The following is a 21185-nucleotide window of genomic DNA, read 5'->3' on the forward strand; positions in this document are numbered from 1 at the left end:
TTTCACACTTTCTACTTTGAAAACAGTGTGGAACAAATCCAACGAAATAACTTTCTTCCGTTCCTCGACAGTCCAGCTTTTATGGCCGCGGCACCATGTTTTCTTTGTTCAAATGGCTCGGAGCATTATGGGACTTAACATCTGAGATCATCAGTCCCCTAGAACTTAGAACTAACCTAAGGACATCACACACATCCATGGCCGAGGCAGGATTCAAACCTGCGACCGAAGCGGTCTCGCGGTTCCAGACTGAAGCGCCTAGAACCAATCGGCCACATTGGCTGGTATGTTTTCCTGTTACGGGAATTTAAGTAAATGTGGAGTGGCTTTGAAATTCCAGCTAGCCCTGCAATCCTTTAGGCCATTCTTAAGGTGAACTTTGTCAGCAGTTAAACATTTTATGGCTGCTGGCAATTTATTGATGTATGTGTTCCTGAATAATGGACCGCTTTATGGACCAAAGGCAGTGACACTAAAATCTTTGTGAAGTTAATTCTCACACAATGCAAACAGTCAGAATAAGTTCTCTGCTAGATGATAACTTCTGTATTGGAGAATATGACCCAGCATAGAAGGCAAAAAAATGATATTGCCTATATACAAGAAAGGAGATAGCTTGGAGTGTGATATCTGACGAGGAATTATGCTGCTAAACCCGGGATCTGAAGTATTTTCTGAAATATTGTTTTACCGTCCTTTTTCAATTATTCAGAGAAAGAATGGGTCATACCCATGTGGGTTAATACCAGGGAACTCAACTGTAGATCAAATATTGATCCTGGCGCAATTTTAAAAAAAGACTATGGAACTAGGGTTTAGCAATACCTCTTTGTTGACCACGAAGCAGCGTTTTGCAGCACAGACGAAGGCTGTACCGTGCGTTGACTGAAATAGAATCTCCTGGAAAACTGTTAAAGCTTGTGAAAATGAGAACGAATGAGGTGTGTTGTAGTTTAAGGACGGGAGCTATGGTGTCTGATCCACTAGATATACAGGATGGTGCAAGATTCGTTAGCGTGTCTCCTGTTTAATTCAGCTTTGAAGAATATTTTGAGGTATGCAAACCTGCTAAGCAGGAGAATTACTTTTTAACAATCAGTGCAGATACTCGCTTATGCAATTGACTCAAAGTTGCCAAAACTAGGAAGACAGTGAAGGAGAAATACATATCACTTGAGCGAGCCACTAGGAACATGTGTCCAAATATCAATCAGAAGAGATAAAAAGAAAGGAGAAGAAAAAAAAAGAACATGGCTGCTGGAAAAACACATAAGGAGAACAGATCATCATCAGCAACTTTAGGCATTGCGGTTACGAGAGATTTGAATAGTTTCAACTTCTGGGATCAAACGTCAAGCACTCAGACGACATCTCTTATCAAATTAAACTAAATTAATAGCAGATAAAATAGCTTATTTCGCATTAAAACTATTTTCCCTGAGGCTGTTAAGTCGTATCATTAAATTAACCATTCATAAAACACTTATGAGAACAGTGCTTACATGTGCCCCAGAACATGGTCATTAACTTGAAAAGACACAGGAATGCTACATATCTTTGGGGGAAACGTAGTTTGAAGAATCAATGGCGCAACCTGTGAAAGAGTTAGATGGAGGCGCTATAGTCATAAGGCGTACATGTATATAAAGATCCATCTATTAGAATAGTGAAATCGGGAAAATTGAGATTGATGCGACGCGTAGAATGCATGAGCGATACAGAATTAGAAAAGATGACGTTGGATGGAAATCCAGTGGTGAAAGAGGACGGCGGGATCGACTGAGAACCAGATGAATGGATGGAGTCATGGAGGACCTGCAGAAAATGGGCTGTAGTTGATGGAAGGCTCGAGGCTTGGATCGTGGTAACTGGTCAAGAATTTCTGAAGAGGACAAGGTTCACAAAGAAATGTAGAACCACAGAAAGAACAGTCTTGAGTCATGTGCTGAGCTGTTGGTTTGGGAACGGTATACACTATTCATTCCCGGATGAATAAATGTATTGGGAAGTAGTAGTTAGATAACCACTTCTTTGAACACACCTCTGAGTGACGTTCTTGAGTTAACGCCTCAAATAATCATATTAAGCGCTCTTGGACTTTGAACAATAAGTTTGGCTGATGAGTTACTCTAAAAAATGGACCTGCGTGACGTTATGGAATGAAAATACCAGAACTAGGCTAGCTTTTTTTTATATCACCTGTGTTTGGTAACATCTGCTTTGGAAATTAATATTTGTTTTGGTGCTTCGGCACGTCTCTGGTATGCTCCTCCCAGTTGAATTTATTACCAGATATTTGCCATATATTGGTGAAAACTGCATACATTTTCCAAAGTACGTAGGGTAAGCTGGTACAATTGCGATCATTTCGGACAAATGTTATTGTAACTGGAAATATATTGAGAAAAGAAATAATTTTAACTATGGCACTTGTTCTTGGATGTTTGATGAATATGTAACACAAATATTACACAATTACAAATGTTGGTATAAACGTAAAAAAGGTTACAGAATAGAGAAAAATCGATCGAAAATATACCACACTAGGTACAATTGTGATCACTTCCTGGTACAATTTTGACCACTGGTATCTTCCACATAACAAGCTCTTTTTCCCTCGGGCACCAACGCATACTTCGTGGTACCAGACATTGCATTTTTGGCAGCGAATCCAATCACCCCTAGGTACTGATTCTGCACTATAATAATTCAATAAACAAAATCCACAATTATTCTCGTTGTTTGCTGGTGGTTTGAAGCTTGGTACACTTCTTTCATCATTACTCACAGACGTACAATTCGGTTTATTGTACTTGTTGCATTTGTTCATTGCTTTCCTTTTGCTCTGTTGAAAAAGTTTTCTCTTGTTGCAGAGGTTTTTTCAGGTTTTCATCTGATGTGAGTCTAGCTGATGACTGTTTTTTCCTCTTCCGAGATGATAATTTTTTCTCTTGACTTGGCAAAATGTCCTTGACAGCATCGTGCCGAGGAATGGTACTGGATCCTGGCGTTACGGGTTTGTCGTGTTATTCAGTTACATCTTTTGAAGGTAAGGGTTCTTCTCCCATAATGCTGTTAGTAGCCTGAGAGACTGAAGGAGCAGGAACCTCGAATAACGTTGAAGGTGTAAATTTCGCCTCGGGAACAATGTCTTTGCAAAGTTCCTGTACATTGGAGCCCTTTGATTGCGCACCCAACGGACGCAGATTTGCTCCAGGCACAACAGAAAATAGTAGAGAATCGTTGTTTTGCAATGCTTTCGTTGCGATTGCGATGAATCCACTCATTTGCATTTCTGTGATGATGAGCCTTTAGGGACTTGAAGAAAGTCCTATCTAAGTGTAGCAGTGCATGTGTACTGTGCGGAGGCAATCCCAAAAGTTCTATCCCATTTCTCTGACAATATTCTACAGCATCTAAGCTGGTGTGGCTGTCAATGTTGTCAATAATAAGAAGTGTAAGAGGGCTACCCATTATTTTTTATTTCTTGAAGTGTCGAAGCCAGACCATGAACAATTCTTCATTAGTGTATTCCGATTCACTCATGTCCGCAATGGAACCAGGAGGTAAGCCATCATGAAATTCAGGGCGTTTCCTCACTCCTTTAAAAATTACCATTGGTGGTAAATACGTACCACTTGCATTCATGAATGCAGCAACAGTCACATTTTGTCCTCTTTCCACGTTTGTTAGTGAAACAACTTCTCGCTTTCCTTTACGATTTACTATTTTTGTGGGTCTCTTGTTCAGAGGAAAGCGGAATTCATACATATTATAAATACACTATGGTTTATCAAAGAAATCATATTCCTTTAAGACTGTTTCTAAATTCTGAAAATAATTACTTGCTTCTGCTTTATTGAAGCTTTCAGCTCTGCCTCGGGAAAGACACTTGGTTTTTCTCAGGCTAAGGTGAGTGTGTCTCTTAACAAATGAAACTTCCTGGTAGATTAAAACTGTGTGCCGGACCGAGACTCGAACTCGGGACCTTTGCCTTTCGCGGGCAAGTGCTCTACCAACTGAGCTACCCATGCACGACTCACGGCCCGTCCTCACAGCTTTACTTCTACCACTACCTCGTCTCCTACCTTCCAAACTTTACAGAAGCTCTAAACCAATCGATTCCAGCAACCTTGCTTTCTAAGTTCCATGGATGTTCCAAATTATTTTTCTCAGTTAACCGAAATGCAGCTTTTCTTAACTGGAGTGGCGACAGACCCAACCGACGCTGTTCTAGAAATAAAGCTCTCTGGACCAAAGCATCTTCCATTGGATGACCAATGCTGTTTGCTATAGGACTAGTTGGAGTTAATCCAGCTTGCATTTTCATTTTTATGTGCACTTTACCATGTAAGGTGCTGAATGGAATGTCATATAATTCAGAAGCAGCTCGAAGCCTCCAATGTCTACTCATTACACTCTTCATTGACTCATCTAAAGCAGCTGGACTACGTTTATTGTAGATTTTCTTTTCTGCTCGTTTTCGTGCCATCTAGAAAATAAGAGGTGGCTTTAAAAAATCGCGTAGGAAAATGTTTACATATACGGAATTTATTTGCAATAATTGCGTATAATATGTCTAGGGTAAACCATCATGGCGGACTAAATAAAAAAACTTCATTGATCGAAATTGTACTAGGGTATCGAAATTGTGCCAATTTTTTGATAGAAAATGTACTATTGGCGTGAGCGAAGTCACGAGTAAATAGTAAGGGATTGTGCCAAGAGACGGCAGCACATGCCACAGAAGCTTTCTCTGTAGGTGCCTCAGAACACGCCAAAACAGAAAACAAGATTCTAACCTAATATAGAATTTGCAAGCGCGTGGAAACTAGCAAAATTTATAAGAGCGCGTTAGACTAAGTAGCTTCTCTTACCTCTTAACAGGAAAAAATTTATATCTCCGTAGCACAGAGCTGTAGAAACCTGCTGCACTACAACGCCACACAAAGGCAAGTGCTACCAACACTACGAGACTGACAAATGGCGCGAAACCTTATGTTGATCGGAATTTTACCTGTAACGAAATTTTACCACCTTACCCCATAGCATGTTTTTTTTCAAAGTTTAGTGGCAAAGAACTGGCTAGGACCCAATTATTAAACTCCATTAAAATTCAACCAAAACAACTTTCCTAAAATCATGCATCATTTACTGTTAATTGCATTTTTGTATCATCTGCAAGCAAAAAAAAAAAAAAAAAAAAAAAAATTGTTTCTGATAGTTATTGTTGAAAGGTCATTAATATACACAAGATGAAGTAAGGGTCCTAGATGTAATAAATCCCAGTTAGATGATGACTGATGGCTTAAGACGCTATTCTTTCCTATTGAAAACATTTGTTTTCTATCAGAGATATCCGATTTGAGACATTTTTCGAAGTTTCCTGTTACACCATAGAATTCGGATTTGGTTTATGTGTAACGAGCGTACGCAATACTTGAAGCGATTGGAAATTGCATCTGAACATGTATTGTTTGAAGCCAACTGGTTAAGATACAGATTGTATTTTACGTTCTCGAAAATTTTGAGTTCGTTGGCAAAAGTGAAATTAGGTGGATGTTAGGCAGTATTACTTAATGCCCATCTGTTACAGAGCCTTAATACTAGCATATTTCAATCAGTGATACTCGTAAATAACTAATCACACAAATAACTTAAAATACTATAAAATTCAAAAGACATTCTTCAATTTTGTTGTATTTCATTATAAACACTGTACCTGTTTCACTTTATATAACTTACTGTGGACACCATTGGTTATTATTGCTGGCCTGAAATCTTCCGTGGCAACATCTACTTCGCCTGATAGCCCCATATTTTCAGTAACGATCATGAAAGGCCTGTTAAAAAGTTTTGTGACACTGTACTGACCTGTTACTAACATATCATTTGCTCTTAACGCTATATGCTCGTCTTCATTCTGGTTCTTCCAGTCTCCTTCGTCAGTATATACGGTGCCGAGGAGGAATGATCGATATTCAGGGATGCGACAGCAACGATCATTCGAAGCAAAAATGTCTGGTAAACATTGGCTCTAAAATACATACCTTAAGAGCTAAGAGCACTTATTCATCTTCGATACTGTGGAAAACTCCCTTTTACTGCAACCTATTTCCTCTCCATATTTTGAGAAGAGGTAGTGTCGATCAAAACAAGAACAAATCCTCCAGTAAATGTGGGCTCTAAACTACGTACTTTGAGAGCTAGGAGCCGCTGTTCAGGCGAAGAGGTGTGTTTCACAGGAACGAAGGTAAACAAGTACTCATAGCTCCTAAGTTATGTATTTTTAAGCTCATTTTTGGCGAACAGGTTTTTCTTGTTTAGGTCCACAACACCACCTGTCAAAGCGTAAAAGCCGAAAGGCTTGTAGTAGAAGACATTTGTTTCAAAGTATCGAAGATTATGAAATGCTCGTAACTCTGAATGTATGCGTTTTAGAGCGCAGGTTTACTAGAATATTTCACTTCGAGGATCGTTCGTGTCATATCACTGAATATTGATCATTCCTCCTGGGACATCCTCTGTCCCATATTACTTCGTTTTTGATGTAACTAACTTTGTGTCGTAATTTCGTGATGAATTAAAATTGAAATATATAATACTACCTACAGTATTTTGCAATGTCTTGTCATGAGATGCAGCACCAGGACTAGAGCTATTTCTGACAGATAAAGTTTCCCGTTTTTCATACGGGATACCTTTGTTTCTTAAGGGGGACGTTCATGAAAAGCACACACTATTTAAAAGATGCACCAAATCTACATTGTTGAAGATACGGCAATAATATTACGTATCATGTTTTACATGAAACTTACATTTACAGGAAATTTCGGTTTACATTTAAATTTAAATTTACTGTTAAGTCCTTTGGGTCATAAACATACAACCTTTTTATAGGATTAAAAAAACTTATTTTCCAAAAATACCATATGTACGTTTTTCCCAGAAACTATTCAAGAGATATCTACTAAATTTTCTCACTTTAATGTAGTGATAATTTCTCACAAGGTCGTGGGCTACGAGAAAAAGGTATAGAAACTTTAAAAAGTTAATTTTCAGGGAATGTAATTTAAACTTCAGCCTAACATTTCTTCTAATTCACATCTTCAGGGGACTTCATATTTGTACTGAGGATCGTCTTGCTCTTAAAGTCTTCTCTTCTGATTTGTTGTTGTCTATCTTCTTTCCTTTTCCGGGAATTCAGCAGACGTTAGAGGTGCAAAAAAATGGTTCAAATGGCTCTGAGGGCTATGGGACTTAACTTCTGAGGTCATCAGTCCCCTAGAACTTAGAACAAACCTAACTAACCTAAGGACATCACACACATCCATGCCCGAGGCAGGATTCGAACCTGCTACCGTAGCGGTCGCGCGGTTCCAGACTGTAGCGCCTAGAACCTCTCGGCCATTCCGGCTGGCGTTAGAGGTGCACAGAGGCGCCGTAAATCTATTTTTCTCAAGGCATCTTACGTGAAATTTCCTATTTTAAAGCCAATCCCCTCTAATACATTTACCCTCCCAAAGTTCCCATCATTAAATACGAGAACTGCTTCGTAAGTTGCAATTTTGAGAACTTTAGCAGACGAAGATGTTGCGAAAAACAAGAAGTGCTTCAGCATAAATAAAGCAACTAGCTTGTTATTGTTTCTAAGATACGGAATAGAGTCACAGATAATCCATAAAGCCAAATAGTGTACATGACAGTTTTCTACATGTATCTCGTGCATGTTTGCTTCAAAGTAATCCACCGACTCGTTGTTCATCGAACTAGTATTGAAGTATTGCTCCAAAATGAGGGCGTGGCTGAAAGGTCGCGTCACGCATTTAATTATTTTTCAGACACTGCGTATGCGATTTCATTATTGAAAGATCGGAAACTTACTGTGCGTGAGTTCTACTATTGAGTAAAAAATAAACTTAAAATTGACATTTTCGGTCAATTTCATGAATGTGCCCCCCCCCCCCCCCCCCCTTGAGTAATCCATGTCGCATGGTGTACCTACCTGACGAGCTCCGGCGCTGCCGTGGTCTCCACGGAGGCTACCGTGACGTTGACGGCCCGCAGGAGTTCCTCGCTGCAGCCCTCGATGGACATGGGCTTGCCGGGGATGGTGAGGTGGCCGCTGGCCATGTACGCCTGCGTTCCTAGCACCACCCACGCCATGTAGCCGAGCCCCACCATTCCTCCGAGGATGGCACCCTGAAAAAGCAACAGTCAGTCGCTCACAGTGCTCATCCAGGTTGCGTAAGAATGTGACAGCAGTTACAATAACATACAGTGGAATCGCTTTTGAAAAAAAGAATGCAATATATTTTCTAATGGCGAAAAGAATTATCTATATATTATTATATTGTAATCAATGCCTGGAAAAACTTTAATAGTCACAAAACATCAGAAAAAATGGCAACAATTTCTAGTAATCCGAAAACAAACATCGAAGACATTTCGGAGGGAAAAAAGAAATTATGACAAACGGGGACTACATGAGTTACAACAAGACTTTCAGAAGAAAAACACCAGGAATTTTTATAAGACGGTTAAAGAACATATTGCAGGATATCAGCCACTCAATCTGCAAGAAACCGAATGGTTCACTAGAAACTAATACGAAGAATAACTGCCAGATCCTAGCAGACTATTTCAACAAACTTCTCAACTGCGAAAGACCTACAGAGGATATTCACTACCAGACGTCTATACCAAATTCCGACGGTAAACCACCAACCATCAACGAAATATTTAGAAATTATCAAAACACTGAAAAACAATAGAGCCCCAGGAGAAGATGGAATTATTGCAGAACTATGGAAGCTAAATGATGAAAGATGAACAGGAAAAATCCACAAAATCATATTAAACATTTGGGAAACAGAATAGATCCCTTCTGAATGGAAATGCGCACTCATCCATCCACTCCACAAAAAAGGGGACACATCTGAACCAAATAATTACAGGGGTATCTCACTAGTGCCGGTCACATATAAAATCCTATCAAAAGTTCTCATGAATAGATAGGAAGAACAAGCTGACCCACAAATAGGAGAATACCAGACTGGGTTTCGCAAGGGACGACCATGCATAGAAAAGATCTGGAATCTGAAACTGATTCTCCAGATGAGAAACACCCGAAACATAGTGGTCACTTTTGTAGATTTTGAAAAGGCCTACGACTCAATAGACAGAGTAGCGCTCTACAACACGCTGGAGAAATTCAGCATTGACAGAAAGACAACAGCAATCATTCGGCAAACATTAACTGAAACAGTCTCCAAGGTTAAATTTATGGGGGATAACTCTGAACCATTTGAAATCCAAACTGGAGTGCGACAGGGTGACGGACTTTCACCATTACTCTTTAATATCATTCTTGAAAAAAATATCGGGACACGGGAAAAAGAAGTCAAACGAATCCAAATTGGCATTAGAAAAGACAATAGATTCAATGTGAAGCGTTTAGCTTTTGCAGATGACCTTGCAACCCTCACAAATAATAGAAAAGAAGCCACTAACTGCATAGAGAAATTACACGAAATTACACAAAGAACTGGCCTGCAAATTTCGTATGAGAAAACCCAGTACAGAGAAAGAGTGCCACAAGACAAATTGCCTGTTGTGACAACCCATGGGAAAATCGTACAAGTACCAAATTTTAAGTACCTGGGATAAATCATCCAGCCATCAGGGATCAGCCTAAAGGCCAATGAGGAAAGAATAACAGAACTACAGAAAACATATAAACTCATGTGGAACTATTATAACAAAAAGTCCATATCCATTAACACAAAATTGAAGCACTACAACACTGTCGTACTTCCGGAGGCACTGAATGCATCTGAAACAACACAAACAGGCGGGCAAACGAAAATCAAAGAAATAGAGAAACAAGAAAGGAAAATTCTCAGGAAAATTTTTGGCCCCATACAAGAGCAAGGAATCTGGAAGAAGAGACCAACATCAGAATTATATGAATACACAGACATGATTACGGATACAATAAGGAAAAGAAGAATGCAGTTCTATGGACATATCCACAGGATGAATGAAAACAGAATTTCAAAGCGAATTCTTAATGTCATCAAAATGGATAAAAGAAGTTGAAGAGGACCTCAGACAAGCACACATAACAGTAAACGATGCAGAAAATAGAACTGAATTAAGGAACATCATCAAAAAACATAAATTGGACACCACAACACAGAAGAGACCAGGATGCAAATGGACAGCAGAGCGAAAGAAACAACACAGTGAGCATATGAAGAAAATTTGGGCTCAGAAAAAACGTAAACAATCATCATAAAGGAATTCAAGTTCAAACGCTCTCTTTAAATGGGAATAATCAAAAATAATAATAATAATTATTATTATTATATTGTAACTGTTTTCAGAATTTTTTACCTTACTTGTACTGTGTAATCTTGGTTCTTGCAATATTACTAATTCCACATCAAACACGCTATTGGTTTTAATGAATGAGTTTACGGGTGACGAATTTTTCGATCACACTGACGTAGAAGACTGAGATTTTTACATCATCGAAAGACTATGTGACATAAATTTCAACTGGACATGTCTACCCTTTCCCGAGAAAAAGGTGTCTTAAGAGAAGGTCGGACATATAGACAGACAGCAAAGGGATCATATAAGGATTCTTTTTTTCTTTAATTGAAATATGGAACCCTGTTGGTAGAAAAGATATATTCTTTTCGTGTGATATAGTTACAGATTACAAATTTTGGATTTTTTCCTATACTTGTAGTGTGAAACTGGGCGTCTTCGAAAATTTCATCATTTTAGGTCAACGAAAGGTTCCCTATAGGTTTTGATGAGTGCATTTTCCACTATCAACATATGGGACGTAAACGGCTGTATCTTTTGAGTAAACTGACTTACAAGCTTAATAGTTTTGCACTGTCAAGGGACCTTAGTATGTGACATAAATTTGAATCTGATACGTCTAAGCGTTCCTGAGAAAAAGCGTTGTTAACAGTCGGACAGTCAGATGGACAGATGGACGGACAAACAAAGCGACCCTACAAACGTTCCTGTTTTACCGAGTGAGGCATGGAACCATAAAAACTAATATTCTTTGCTGGAGTAATGTTATCTAGTTCCTGTTGTTGCATGTAGCACTATTAGTTTAAATTTCATATAGTGGCTATAATGAGGAAACAGTATTTGTGAGGAAGTCCTGGCTTTAAAAAAAGAAATATGTGGCCCGTTCGTTTACCTGGACTAGATACGCGAAAATAGAAACACCACGAATTAAATATGTTGGAAAGCTATTTCAGAAAAAATAAAAACCGTTTATTTCCATTCTGTGCATCTGAACTGAAAAGGATATACTGAATTTACATTGTCGCTTCTGTTTATTCTCATAACCGGAATTTACAAGCTGTACAGTTTCGTGAAGTTTATTTATAATAAGTTTGTACATATCCTCTAAATGAAAAATTTATTTGCGCAATATTTTCATCATTTTCAATAGCGGAGAGATAGCTCCTACTCGTGCTGAATTAAATGAATCAAACGAACTTTTTAGATAGTGCAGATTGACGATAATAATAAATATTTGTTACCTATCATTGTGGACAGACAACTCACATCTGAAGTGGTACTGGCAGTTTATCTAACTGTGAACTGCATAGGCGCCAATGAGAAACATTTGCTCTCCTTAAAAGCAGCAGAAACGGTGGCGTGGGTATAAAATGTCGACTTTAATTTTTTTAAGGAAAATTGTTGTTCGAAAGTTTTCTGTTTTATTTTATGTATGTCGCGTTGACTTTGGATGACAGTAAGTAATTTAAATTTTTTTTGAAATTCCTTACTGCGCTATCGATTTCAGTTCCTTCCATGGTGTACATTTTCAGTTACGACAAGATATCTCGGGAGTTATTTGCTGTAGAAGGCGATGATTTATGTTGATTTATAGTAAACACCTTGCTGCATAGGTTAGAGACATTGTTTGCTGTGATATAACTTCCTGTTTGTAGTATAATACGTGGTAGCATCCACGTTTTGTAATGCGCATTACGCCACTCGTTGTGTATTTTCATACTTGTTGTTCATTGAGTTGTGTTGTATAATATGTGGTAGCATCCACGTTTTGTAATGCGCATTACGCCTTTCGTTGTGTACATTCATACTTGTTGTTCATTGAGTTGTGTTTCTTTTTGTAATATGACCCCACGAAAGGCAATGTTTAAGATGAAAAGAATTACGGTAAACAGATTCTGCACACCATGTCCTGCTGGAAGTTTTCATCCAGAGAATGAGTTCAGGGAAAACATCACTTAACAAAGTTCTTCAGAACCAAATGCTTTTAACAAGAAGATTGTAAATAGTAATGAAGTGTACAGTGAAGCCAGCGCCAGTGATATCAGTTCACTATTGATTTTAAGTGTACTAGTAACTATGTTTAATGGAACTGCATGCTGTAATTTGAGTGGTGGAGAGATAATAATTTCTGAAAATGTCTTCCAAATAAATGGTTTAGTACGTATTTTAGAAGTCTCTTGTTCGAGTTGTGAGAGTAAGAAAGTATTTTAGACATCTCAAAAATGTAAAACAATAATCTTTCCGAGATGAACGTCAGGTATTTTTAGTGGCTGAGATGCATCGGTAAAGTCCCTGTTGTTGTTGTGGCTGAGATGCATCGGTAAAGTCCCTGTTGTTGTTGTGGCCTTCAGACCAGAGACTGGTTTAATGCAAATCTCCATGCTACTCTATCCTGTGCAAGTTTCTTCATCTCCAAGTACCTCCTGCAACCTACACCCTTCCGAATTTGCTTAGTGTATTCATCTCTTGGTCTCCCTCTGCGCTTTTAACCCTCTTCACTTCTCTCCAATACTAAACTGGTGACACCTTGATGCCTCAGAGCATATCCTACCAACCGATCCCTTCTTCAGGTCAAGTGGTGCCACAAATTACTCTTTACCCAGTTCTATTCAGTACCTCCTCATTAGTTGCGTGTTCTACCCATCTAATCTTCAGCATTCTTCTGTAGCAACACATTTCGGAAGTTTCTACTCTCTTTTCGTCCAAACTATGTATTTATCGTCCATGTTTCATTTCCATACATGGGTACACTCCATACGAATACTTTCAGAAAAGACTTCCTAACACTTAAATCTGTACTCGATGTTGACAAATTTTTCTTCTTCAGAAACGCTTTCCTTGCCGCTGCCAGTCTACATTTTATATCTTCTCTACTTCGACCGTCATCAGTTATTTTGCTCCCAAAATAGCAAAACTGATCTACTACTGTAAGTATCTCATTTCCTAATCTAATTCCCTGAGCATCACCTGATTTAATTAGACTACATTCCATTACTCTCGTTTTGTTTTAGTTGATGTTCATCTTATATCCTACTTTCAAGACACTGCCATTTCGTTCAAATGCCCTTCCACGTACTTTGCTGTCTCTGACACAATTACAATGTCATCGGCAAACCTCAAAGCATTTATTTCTCCTCCATGGATTTTGATTCGCCCTCCGAATTTTTCTTTGTTTCCTTTACTGTTTGCTCAATATACAGATTGAATAACATCGGTGATAGGCTACAACCCTGTCTCACTCCCTTCCCAACCACTGCTTCCTTTTCATGCCCCTCGACTCTTATAACTGCCATCTGGTTTCTGTACAAACTGTAAGGAGCCTGTCGCTCTATGTATTTGACCCCTGCCAACTTCGAAATTGAAAGAGAGTATTCCAGTCAACATTGTCAAAAGGTTTCTCTATGTCTACAAATGCTAACCTTTTTTCTAAGATAAGTCATAGGGTCAGCATTGCCTCACGTGTATACTATGGTGAAGCCGTTAGAAAGAATTCAAAGAACTTCGAAGGAGTGAATAGCAGTTTGTGCAATGTTCTTCCACAGACGTCAAGTGATGAGAAGCCATTACACAACAAGTGTCCAAAAGGTTGATGTCAATACTGCAAAGCTGAGGCAGCAGGATCCGAGTATATCCATAGAAACACCATCCAGGAAGATACTGTAGCGGTAGTAATACCAGTATATAGAGATCTAGCACATCCAGACCATCTGCAGAAATACCTCACACGAAAAACGCAAACTGTAAATGAATCTTTCAACAGCAATGTATGTACCAGAGAGCCCAAACACTTAAGATTGGTGGTCAGTGATGGTGTGATTAACTTCAGTGATGGAAATGCAGGCCGAATAAAGGTTATGAATCAGTTTGAAATTCAATATGGCCGTAATAAAGAAGCACTCCTACAAGAACTGGATAGACAGAATTTCGCCAATGCAGAAACTATGGTCAAGAATACAACAGAAGCGGCAAGATCCATCACAAGGAGAAAGAGACTGCATGTGGTTGATTCTCAAGAAGGTAAAGATTACAAAGTTCCAGAGTTTGTACCTGTCTCTTCACTCGGCAGTGAATTTTCATTAACCTGAGCTTTCAAGCCCGATTTCTGAACAACTGCTTTCTGTTGCAAATATTTTCGCTCAGGAACTACTTCAGCTTAAACTCTGAAGTTTTTAATCTTATTGACACCGTTATTATGTTTATTTGGATCTGCCTTGGTAGAGATAACATTCACAGTTTGATCACAAATATATCTTTTTTAGAATTACATAGATATTTTAAAATCTTTATTAAGAGATTCATATCATGATTCTTAGCAGAGTTAGATACTTGACAGCAAATCAGTGAATGTATATGACTATATATCCTGGTAAAGGTTTGTTTTATTGCCTTGGATAGCTCCTGAGAAAACAAGATATAAAATCCTAAGGTTAACATTACCCGGATAGTGCACAGAAATTTCCCCTAAATCGAGCAAGCGTTATATTGGTATCTCTCTGATATGCCACCAACGCAAGAAGCAAACAAGTTTAGTTGATGGCCAAACCCTCGGTGCTAGGACCTGGATACAGACTGCATCCAGAAAGGTACCGAGGATGAAAGATGGCTTGTTTGAAATAAACTTGGGTACAAGCATCCGAGAAACTGTAACACATCCTGTGAAACTGAGTGAATTACGGTACAAATGATCGGAGTGATCCGCCAAGCCTGAGTGATTTGGCGCAGTCAACACATTTCTCCAGAGAGGCGGTTCAAGTCCTTGTCTTGATTTAGATTTTCAGCCTTCTCAAAAATAATTAACGACAACTGCTAGGGTGATCCTACTAGATTAATATCGATTTCTGTCACAATCGTTGCACAGTACAATTTAGGTCCCCGTCTCTAATGTTATAAACTCTTTTTCTTCCGTGTTCCTTCCTATTGGGAAGAATAAACAAAGAAACAGTATGAATTAAAGAGGAACGTTAGACAATACCAGCACTGCAGAACTACTTTTCTTGTGTATCTACTATAAAAGAAGCTCCACTGTTTTACACGTCTAAGAAGGAGGTCTCTACGCTTCTCGAACTTGTCAAATGTTCCAGTCAACATTGTCAAAAGGTTTCTCTAAGTCTACAAATGCTAACCTTTTTTCTAAGAACGTGTCAAAACTATCTGGTCATTTATTAGTGAAAATGTATATAGTGCAAGTCTGCCCTTCACCTTTATGATGGCCTGTATTCTACTGGGACACCCTGAATGAGGTGTCCCAATGTGTGTGGAAGGAAGGTAGCCCATTTTCCCTCGTCATTTTGGACACTGGGATGCCGAGCGAAGTCGACTTGGCGACCCATCCCAAAGGTGGGTTCAGTCTCGGACCCTGAGTAGGGCAGCCCATTTCAAGAATTTTGCTGCCACAAACCATTGCCTCACAGTAGCTGCTTTACGACAGGGTAGATTGTCATGTTGACGAAAACAGTCGTCGTCTCTGAACAGCTCCTCGCTGTATGCAGTACAAACGGATGTAAAATGTGTTCATATCTTTCCGCAATTGCCATTTTCTTAAGCGCAATAATGGGACCATACAGTAAACACTCCGTCTTCAGGTCACGAGTGGCCTACCGGTACCATCCGACCCCCGTGTCATCCTAAGGGGGGATGTGGATAGGAGGGGCGTGGGGTAAGCACACCGCTCTCCCGGTCGTTATGATGGTATTCTTGACCGAAGCCGCTGCTATTCGGCCGAGTAGCTGCTCAATTGGCATCACGAGGCTGAGTGCTCCCCGAAAAATGGCAACAGCGCATGGCGTCCTGGATGGTCACCCATCCAAGAGCCGACCACGCCCGACAGCGCTTAACTTTGGTAATCTCACGGGAACCGGTGTATCCACAGCGGCAAGGCGGTTGCCACCATTCACTAAACAAGAAAGACAAATCTATGCCATAACAGTATCTCTTCTGTACTTTTTGTTGACAACAGCAAGAGGTAACTTTCTGCAGACCTTCGCCAAATCCAAACACTCCTGTCGGATTACTACAGTGTATAGCGTTATTCATCACCTCAAATGACTCGTTGCCAGTCATAAACTGCCTATTAACGTCGTTCTCTCATCAAGTGCCGCTTAAAACTAAGTACAGAAATGTGTGGCCTACGGGGGGCTGCTCAACCATTGTACTCCATGACTTTTAACTGCCTGTTAACAATCACTGTGCTAGCTGGGCTTCTGTCAGCACTTTGTAACTCACGTCTGATTCCTTCTGCTCATTTCATGCGGTTTCTTACGACTACTCTCCGCAATGTTCGGTGATCCTTGCCTCTCAGTACATGAATTCTGCCGGGTCTTGGCTCAGCCGTGGCTGTTTCCTTGCGTTTCCACATTGGAATCACATCACCGATAATCGACTTAGGTAGCTTTAGAAGTGTAGAAAAGTCCCGTATAGATTCGCTACTCGGGTACAATTAATCAAACCGTGACTCCCAGCGATGTTCTTGGCAGGATCATTTCTCTGTCGACGTTACGAGTTCTGCGGCGTCCTGGTTGGCTAGCGTCCTCTATATAGGACGACCGCGTCTCGCGAGATGAAACTCGACCGGAGGCAGTGACGGAGACTCGGTCGGAGGCAGTGTCAGGGGGAAGACAGCGCACGGAGCATCGCGCTTGGTGTACTGCGAGGACGCACGGTGCTGACATTCGGCGCCTGGGTCTGGTAACGAGCGGAACTGGATTGCGGAAGCAGTCACTGGTCAACATAGGCTCTGTTTAAGAGTCCTCTCTGTCTCGAATCCTGAGTCTACCCTGCAGTGCATATTAAGAGCGAACTCCTGGACTAACTTTAAATGGTGTGTCATTTTGTAATGGACCTTTTGGATGTCATTGCTCCCTGTAGCCACTTTGATTTTCGGTAGTCATTCCTTAAACCACGTGGACGTGGGCCCGGGATAATTGGTATTGCAACTGCATGTAACTGCGCTGTCCCCTGGTTCCGTTGCATTTGTCTTGAATTATAAATGTGGCCGATATTCGGCGATTCCTTTTCTATTATTATTGTTTACATGTTAAGTGGTCAATTTAATGAATCAAAGTTTATTCTCTGTATAAAACTTCAGCAGCTAATTTAAATTGGAATTGCAAACTTCTTCCTTGCTGGCAACTATAATACGCAGTAACAATTTTGCGCCGTCAAGCGGCGCTTTGGTATTTAAGGTTGTGTGTGAATTTGTCCTTGTCTCCTTGAGTTAGTTGTGTTTTTAAATTTATCAAAATTTCATGTCACTGGAGATTCTTCATCACTACTATATTGTGATCTGAGTCTATACCTGCACCTGGGTACGCCTTACACTCCAGTAACTGATTTCGGAATCTCTGTCTGACCATGACGTAATCTAACCGAAATCTTTCCGTATCACCCGGCCTTATCAAAGTATACCTCCTCATCTTATGATTCTTGAACAGGGTATTCGCTATTACCAGCTGAAATTTATTACAGAACTCAATTAGTCTTTCTTGTCTGTCATTCCTTGTCCCAAGCGCATATTCTCTTCTAACTTTTCTTTCTAGTACTTCCCCTACAACTGTATTGCGGTCCCCCATGACTATTAGATTTTAATATCCCTTTACGTGCCACATTACCCTTAAATATCCTCATATGCTTTCTCTATCTCTCCATCTTCAGCTTGCAACGTCGGCATGTATACCTGGACTGTTGGTTTTCTGTCGATTCTGATCAGAACAACCCTATCACTGTACTGCCTACCTTCCTGTTCATATCGAATCCTGTTCCCTTTTTTCCATTTTCTGCTGCAGTTGAGATTACTCTATACTCATCTGATCAGAAATCCTTGTCTTCTTTCCATTTCACCTGACTGACCCCTACTATATCTGACCTTTGGATTTCCCTTTACAGATTTTCTAGCTTCCCCACGACGTTCAAGTTTCTGACCTTCCACGCCCCGACTAGTAGAACTATGTCCTTCCGTTGGTTATTGAATCTTTTTATCATGGTTACCTCCCCTTTGGCAAACCCTCTAACATTCTGCGTGGTTTCTGTTGTTCTGAATCGTGTCTCCCTACCACTTTCGCGCAACGACGCTCTGAGCGTGTTTTTTAGGGAATTGACTAGTTTGAACCTGGGACCTGTTGCTGGTAAGGAGACGCCAGACCACACATGACATGTAGAATTCAGAAGAGTTCAGTAAGACTAGCGATAATATAACCAAATAATGATTTCAGTGTCAGCTCCACTGCACTCCCTGTAAAAGAATCTTAATACTAACTAAATTTAGTGGAAGGGGTTCAAGGCTTTCCTATTTTTAGTTAGCTGGTAAAATAACGTCAAAAAGCGGTTAAGTTTACCATTGGAAATTTTATTCTACTCACAAAAATATTGTTTGTAACTTGCACTATTCATAAAAGGAAATGTTTTAATACAGGATGATAAAAACCAACTGCGTTCAACAAAAATGTGAACGAATATTCCCTGAATGGGTTTCCAAGTTCTACAATGGATCAAAGGATGACCTATGCCATATCACATCTATAATCTAGGTTTAAATTAAGTTTCACAAGAGATATAACTATCAAAATGGTCTACAGTGACCCTCAATTATCTTTAATTACTTATCTAACTTGTCGTAAATTACAGTCGCTGATGTGGCTTCCCAATAACTATATAGCAGAAAATTCATTGCGTTTCAGATTTTTACTTCAAGTGGCAAATGTGAACACCATGAGCTTTAATTGACGATCGACATTAGTATTACGCAAAAAGGAGGTGTAACAGATGAGACTTCTGCAGTTCTGAGTGAAGCTTTATGCGCTGTTATGTGGCATCGCGTGCATCATTACCTTGTCGGTGTTCGTCAGGGGGCGGCGGGCAGCACAGCTCCGCTCACCTCGCCGCCTCGGAAGCAACTTCTCCTAACTTCTTCTTACTACAATTTACAGAAGTTGGTTTAAAAAACTATATGGCTGTGTTTTCATCTGACCAATCAGGGTCTCAATGTTAACCTTAAGCTCCGCCTACAAAAATTCTGTCTATCCAATGAGAAACGTTATACTTTTCGTGGTGGGGCAATGTTTTTAAAGTTTGCAATGCAACAGAGACGCGAAAAAGTCGCACGCTAAAACTTGCAGCTGGTGTGGTCCTTTAGTGTTATCGTAAGATCTATACTGTTCTTCTGGAGGGCTCTATCTTTTAACATGGGCTGGGGGGTGGTCTGACGTAACAGAGACGCGAGAAAGTCTCACGCTAAAACTTGCGGGTGGTGTGGTCCTAGTGGTTAGCTGGCGACGTGGGTGTCCGTCCGTCCCTTATCGTAGGGCCTTCCAGCTTAACACGGTTCTGCTCTCGGCTTCTGTTCTCGTTTCTCCCCTCGGAACTGCGTCTGTCTCACGGTGGGAAGGTATGACATGCATTTAGGCATTCTTGTGTTAGTCTGTGGTATTCCATTTGCTCACTCGTTACTCGTATTACTTTGGTTAATTAAATGTCACTATTTATTCGGAGCTATGTGACATACTACTGGATTTGTTTACCATGTCAGGGTTTTCATGGAAGGTGTTGTATTTGCCTGACACTTTACAACCCCACCTGGAGATCGGAATTGGGGACTATTCCAGATTATTTTGCTCTACCTGAAAATATATACTGTTTTAGAGAACACACTATCACTGGTAACGATACCTGATTCCTGATTGAAACTGATTGATGCCTATCATTCAATCTGAGGACTAGGTTCTTTCCAACTTGGAATACTTTAACTAAATTAAATGTGTTTATTTACTGCCACTGAGAGGACAGGATAATAAGTAAGTAAGCTGATCACAATACTCTGACGCATGGGACAAAGGACTTGGAACACCATGCCATCTTTAGATCTAACAAATATACTCTAGCAGAAAAAGGAAAATAATGAGTTTACAGAACAAATACTTTTCTCGTCCAAAATTCGTCAGTATCTGTAACGAACAGAATTTTGTGAAATGCACAGACAGTGAACTTTCGTAGTGGCTGCTGGCACTATTAATTGCGCAACAGTAGAACTCAGACTATAAAAATAATTAGCATAGCTAATATTATCGATCAATTTGAAGTTTTACAGTATGTATTACTGAATAATTCAGTGGAAGAGAATTGAACAAAACAGGAAATACTGAAACTAATGAAGATGTGCAGTTTTATTCAAATGTACCAATGTTAACTATGCAGAATACATATGTTCAAGAACAGGCAGTGAATAATTCGCATTGTGGCTTATTGTTAAAGGGAGTGAACTGTACATTCAGGAGATGAATGTGGATGCTAGAAAAACAAAGAAATAACACATATGCTGTGTGACTTTATTGAGTTATTAACGCGAAGATATGATGAAATGAAATTGGAATAAAATTTGCTATGCGAAAATGCTGAAACTGAAATTGTGACCGCAGATACGGAATTACCTGAACACAGATAATGTATAAGCAGTGAGCTAACGAAACAGTTAATCACATGACTTAAGAAAACACTGAGGGAGCTAATATGAAACACGTCTGTTCAGTAGTAGAAAACGAAATTTGTAAATTGCTGAAGGGCCTTCAGAAAGAAGCTCTCGAATCTAAACCTAACAGCATTAATGGTACTGTCGTCAACCACAACAATACTGTGGAAGCGTTCTGGTGTGAAGCATTAAAAGAACAATTTTACATATTTCTGGAACAAAGAAGTCATCATTTTATAGTACCGGTAATGGCATTACACCTGGGAGTTAACAGTTATTTCAGTCTACAAAACTTTCAATTCGACCCAGGAAATGGAAGACATTAAACTGCTTTCACGGAAAAATTTCGTAATGCTTTCCCAACCGCGTATGCTGAATGACAAAAAATCGA

At 39.7% G+C, this 21185-nt stretch overlaps 1 protein-coding gene across 2 annotated transcripts in view; it reads right to left on the reverse strand.

Annotated features, from left to right (window-relative positions):
• LOC124545186 (sodium-coupled monocarboxylate transporter 1-like) overlaps positions 1–21185 on the reverse strand; it is a 201826-nt gene that overhangs the window by 29639 nt on the left and 151002 nt on the right. For both annotated transcript variants that reach the window (XM_047124046.1, XM_047124047.1), the window contains exon 13: positions 8006–8202. In XM_047124046.1, the coding sequence (XP_046980002.1) occupies positions 8006–8202 (197 nt within the window). The remainder of the gene's footprint in view (positions 1–8005; positions 8203–21185) is intronic.

The sequence above is a fragment of the Schistocerca americana genome, chromosome 8 (assembly GCF_021461395.2).
Source record: "Schistocerca americana isolate TAMUIC-IGC-003095 chromosome 8, iqSchAmer2.1, whole genome shotgun sequence".
Taxonomy (NCBI): Eukaryota; Metazoa; Arthropoda; class Insecta; order Orthoptera; family Acrididae; genus Schistocerca; species Schistocerca americana.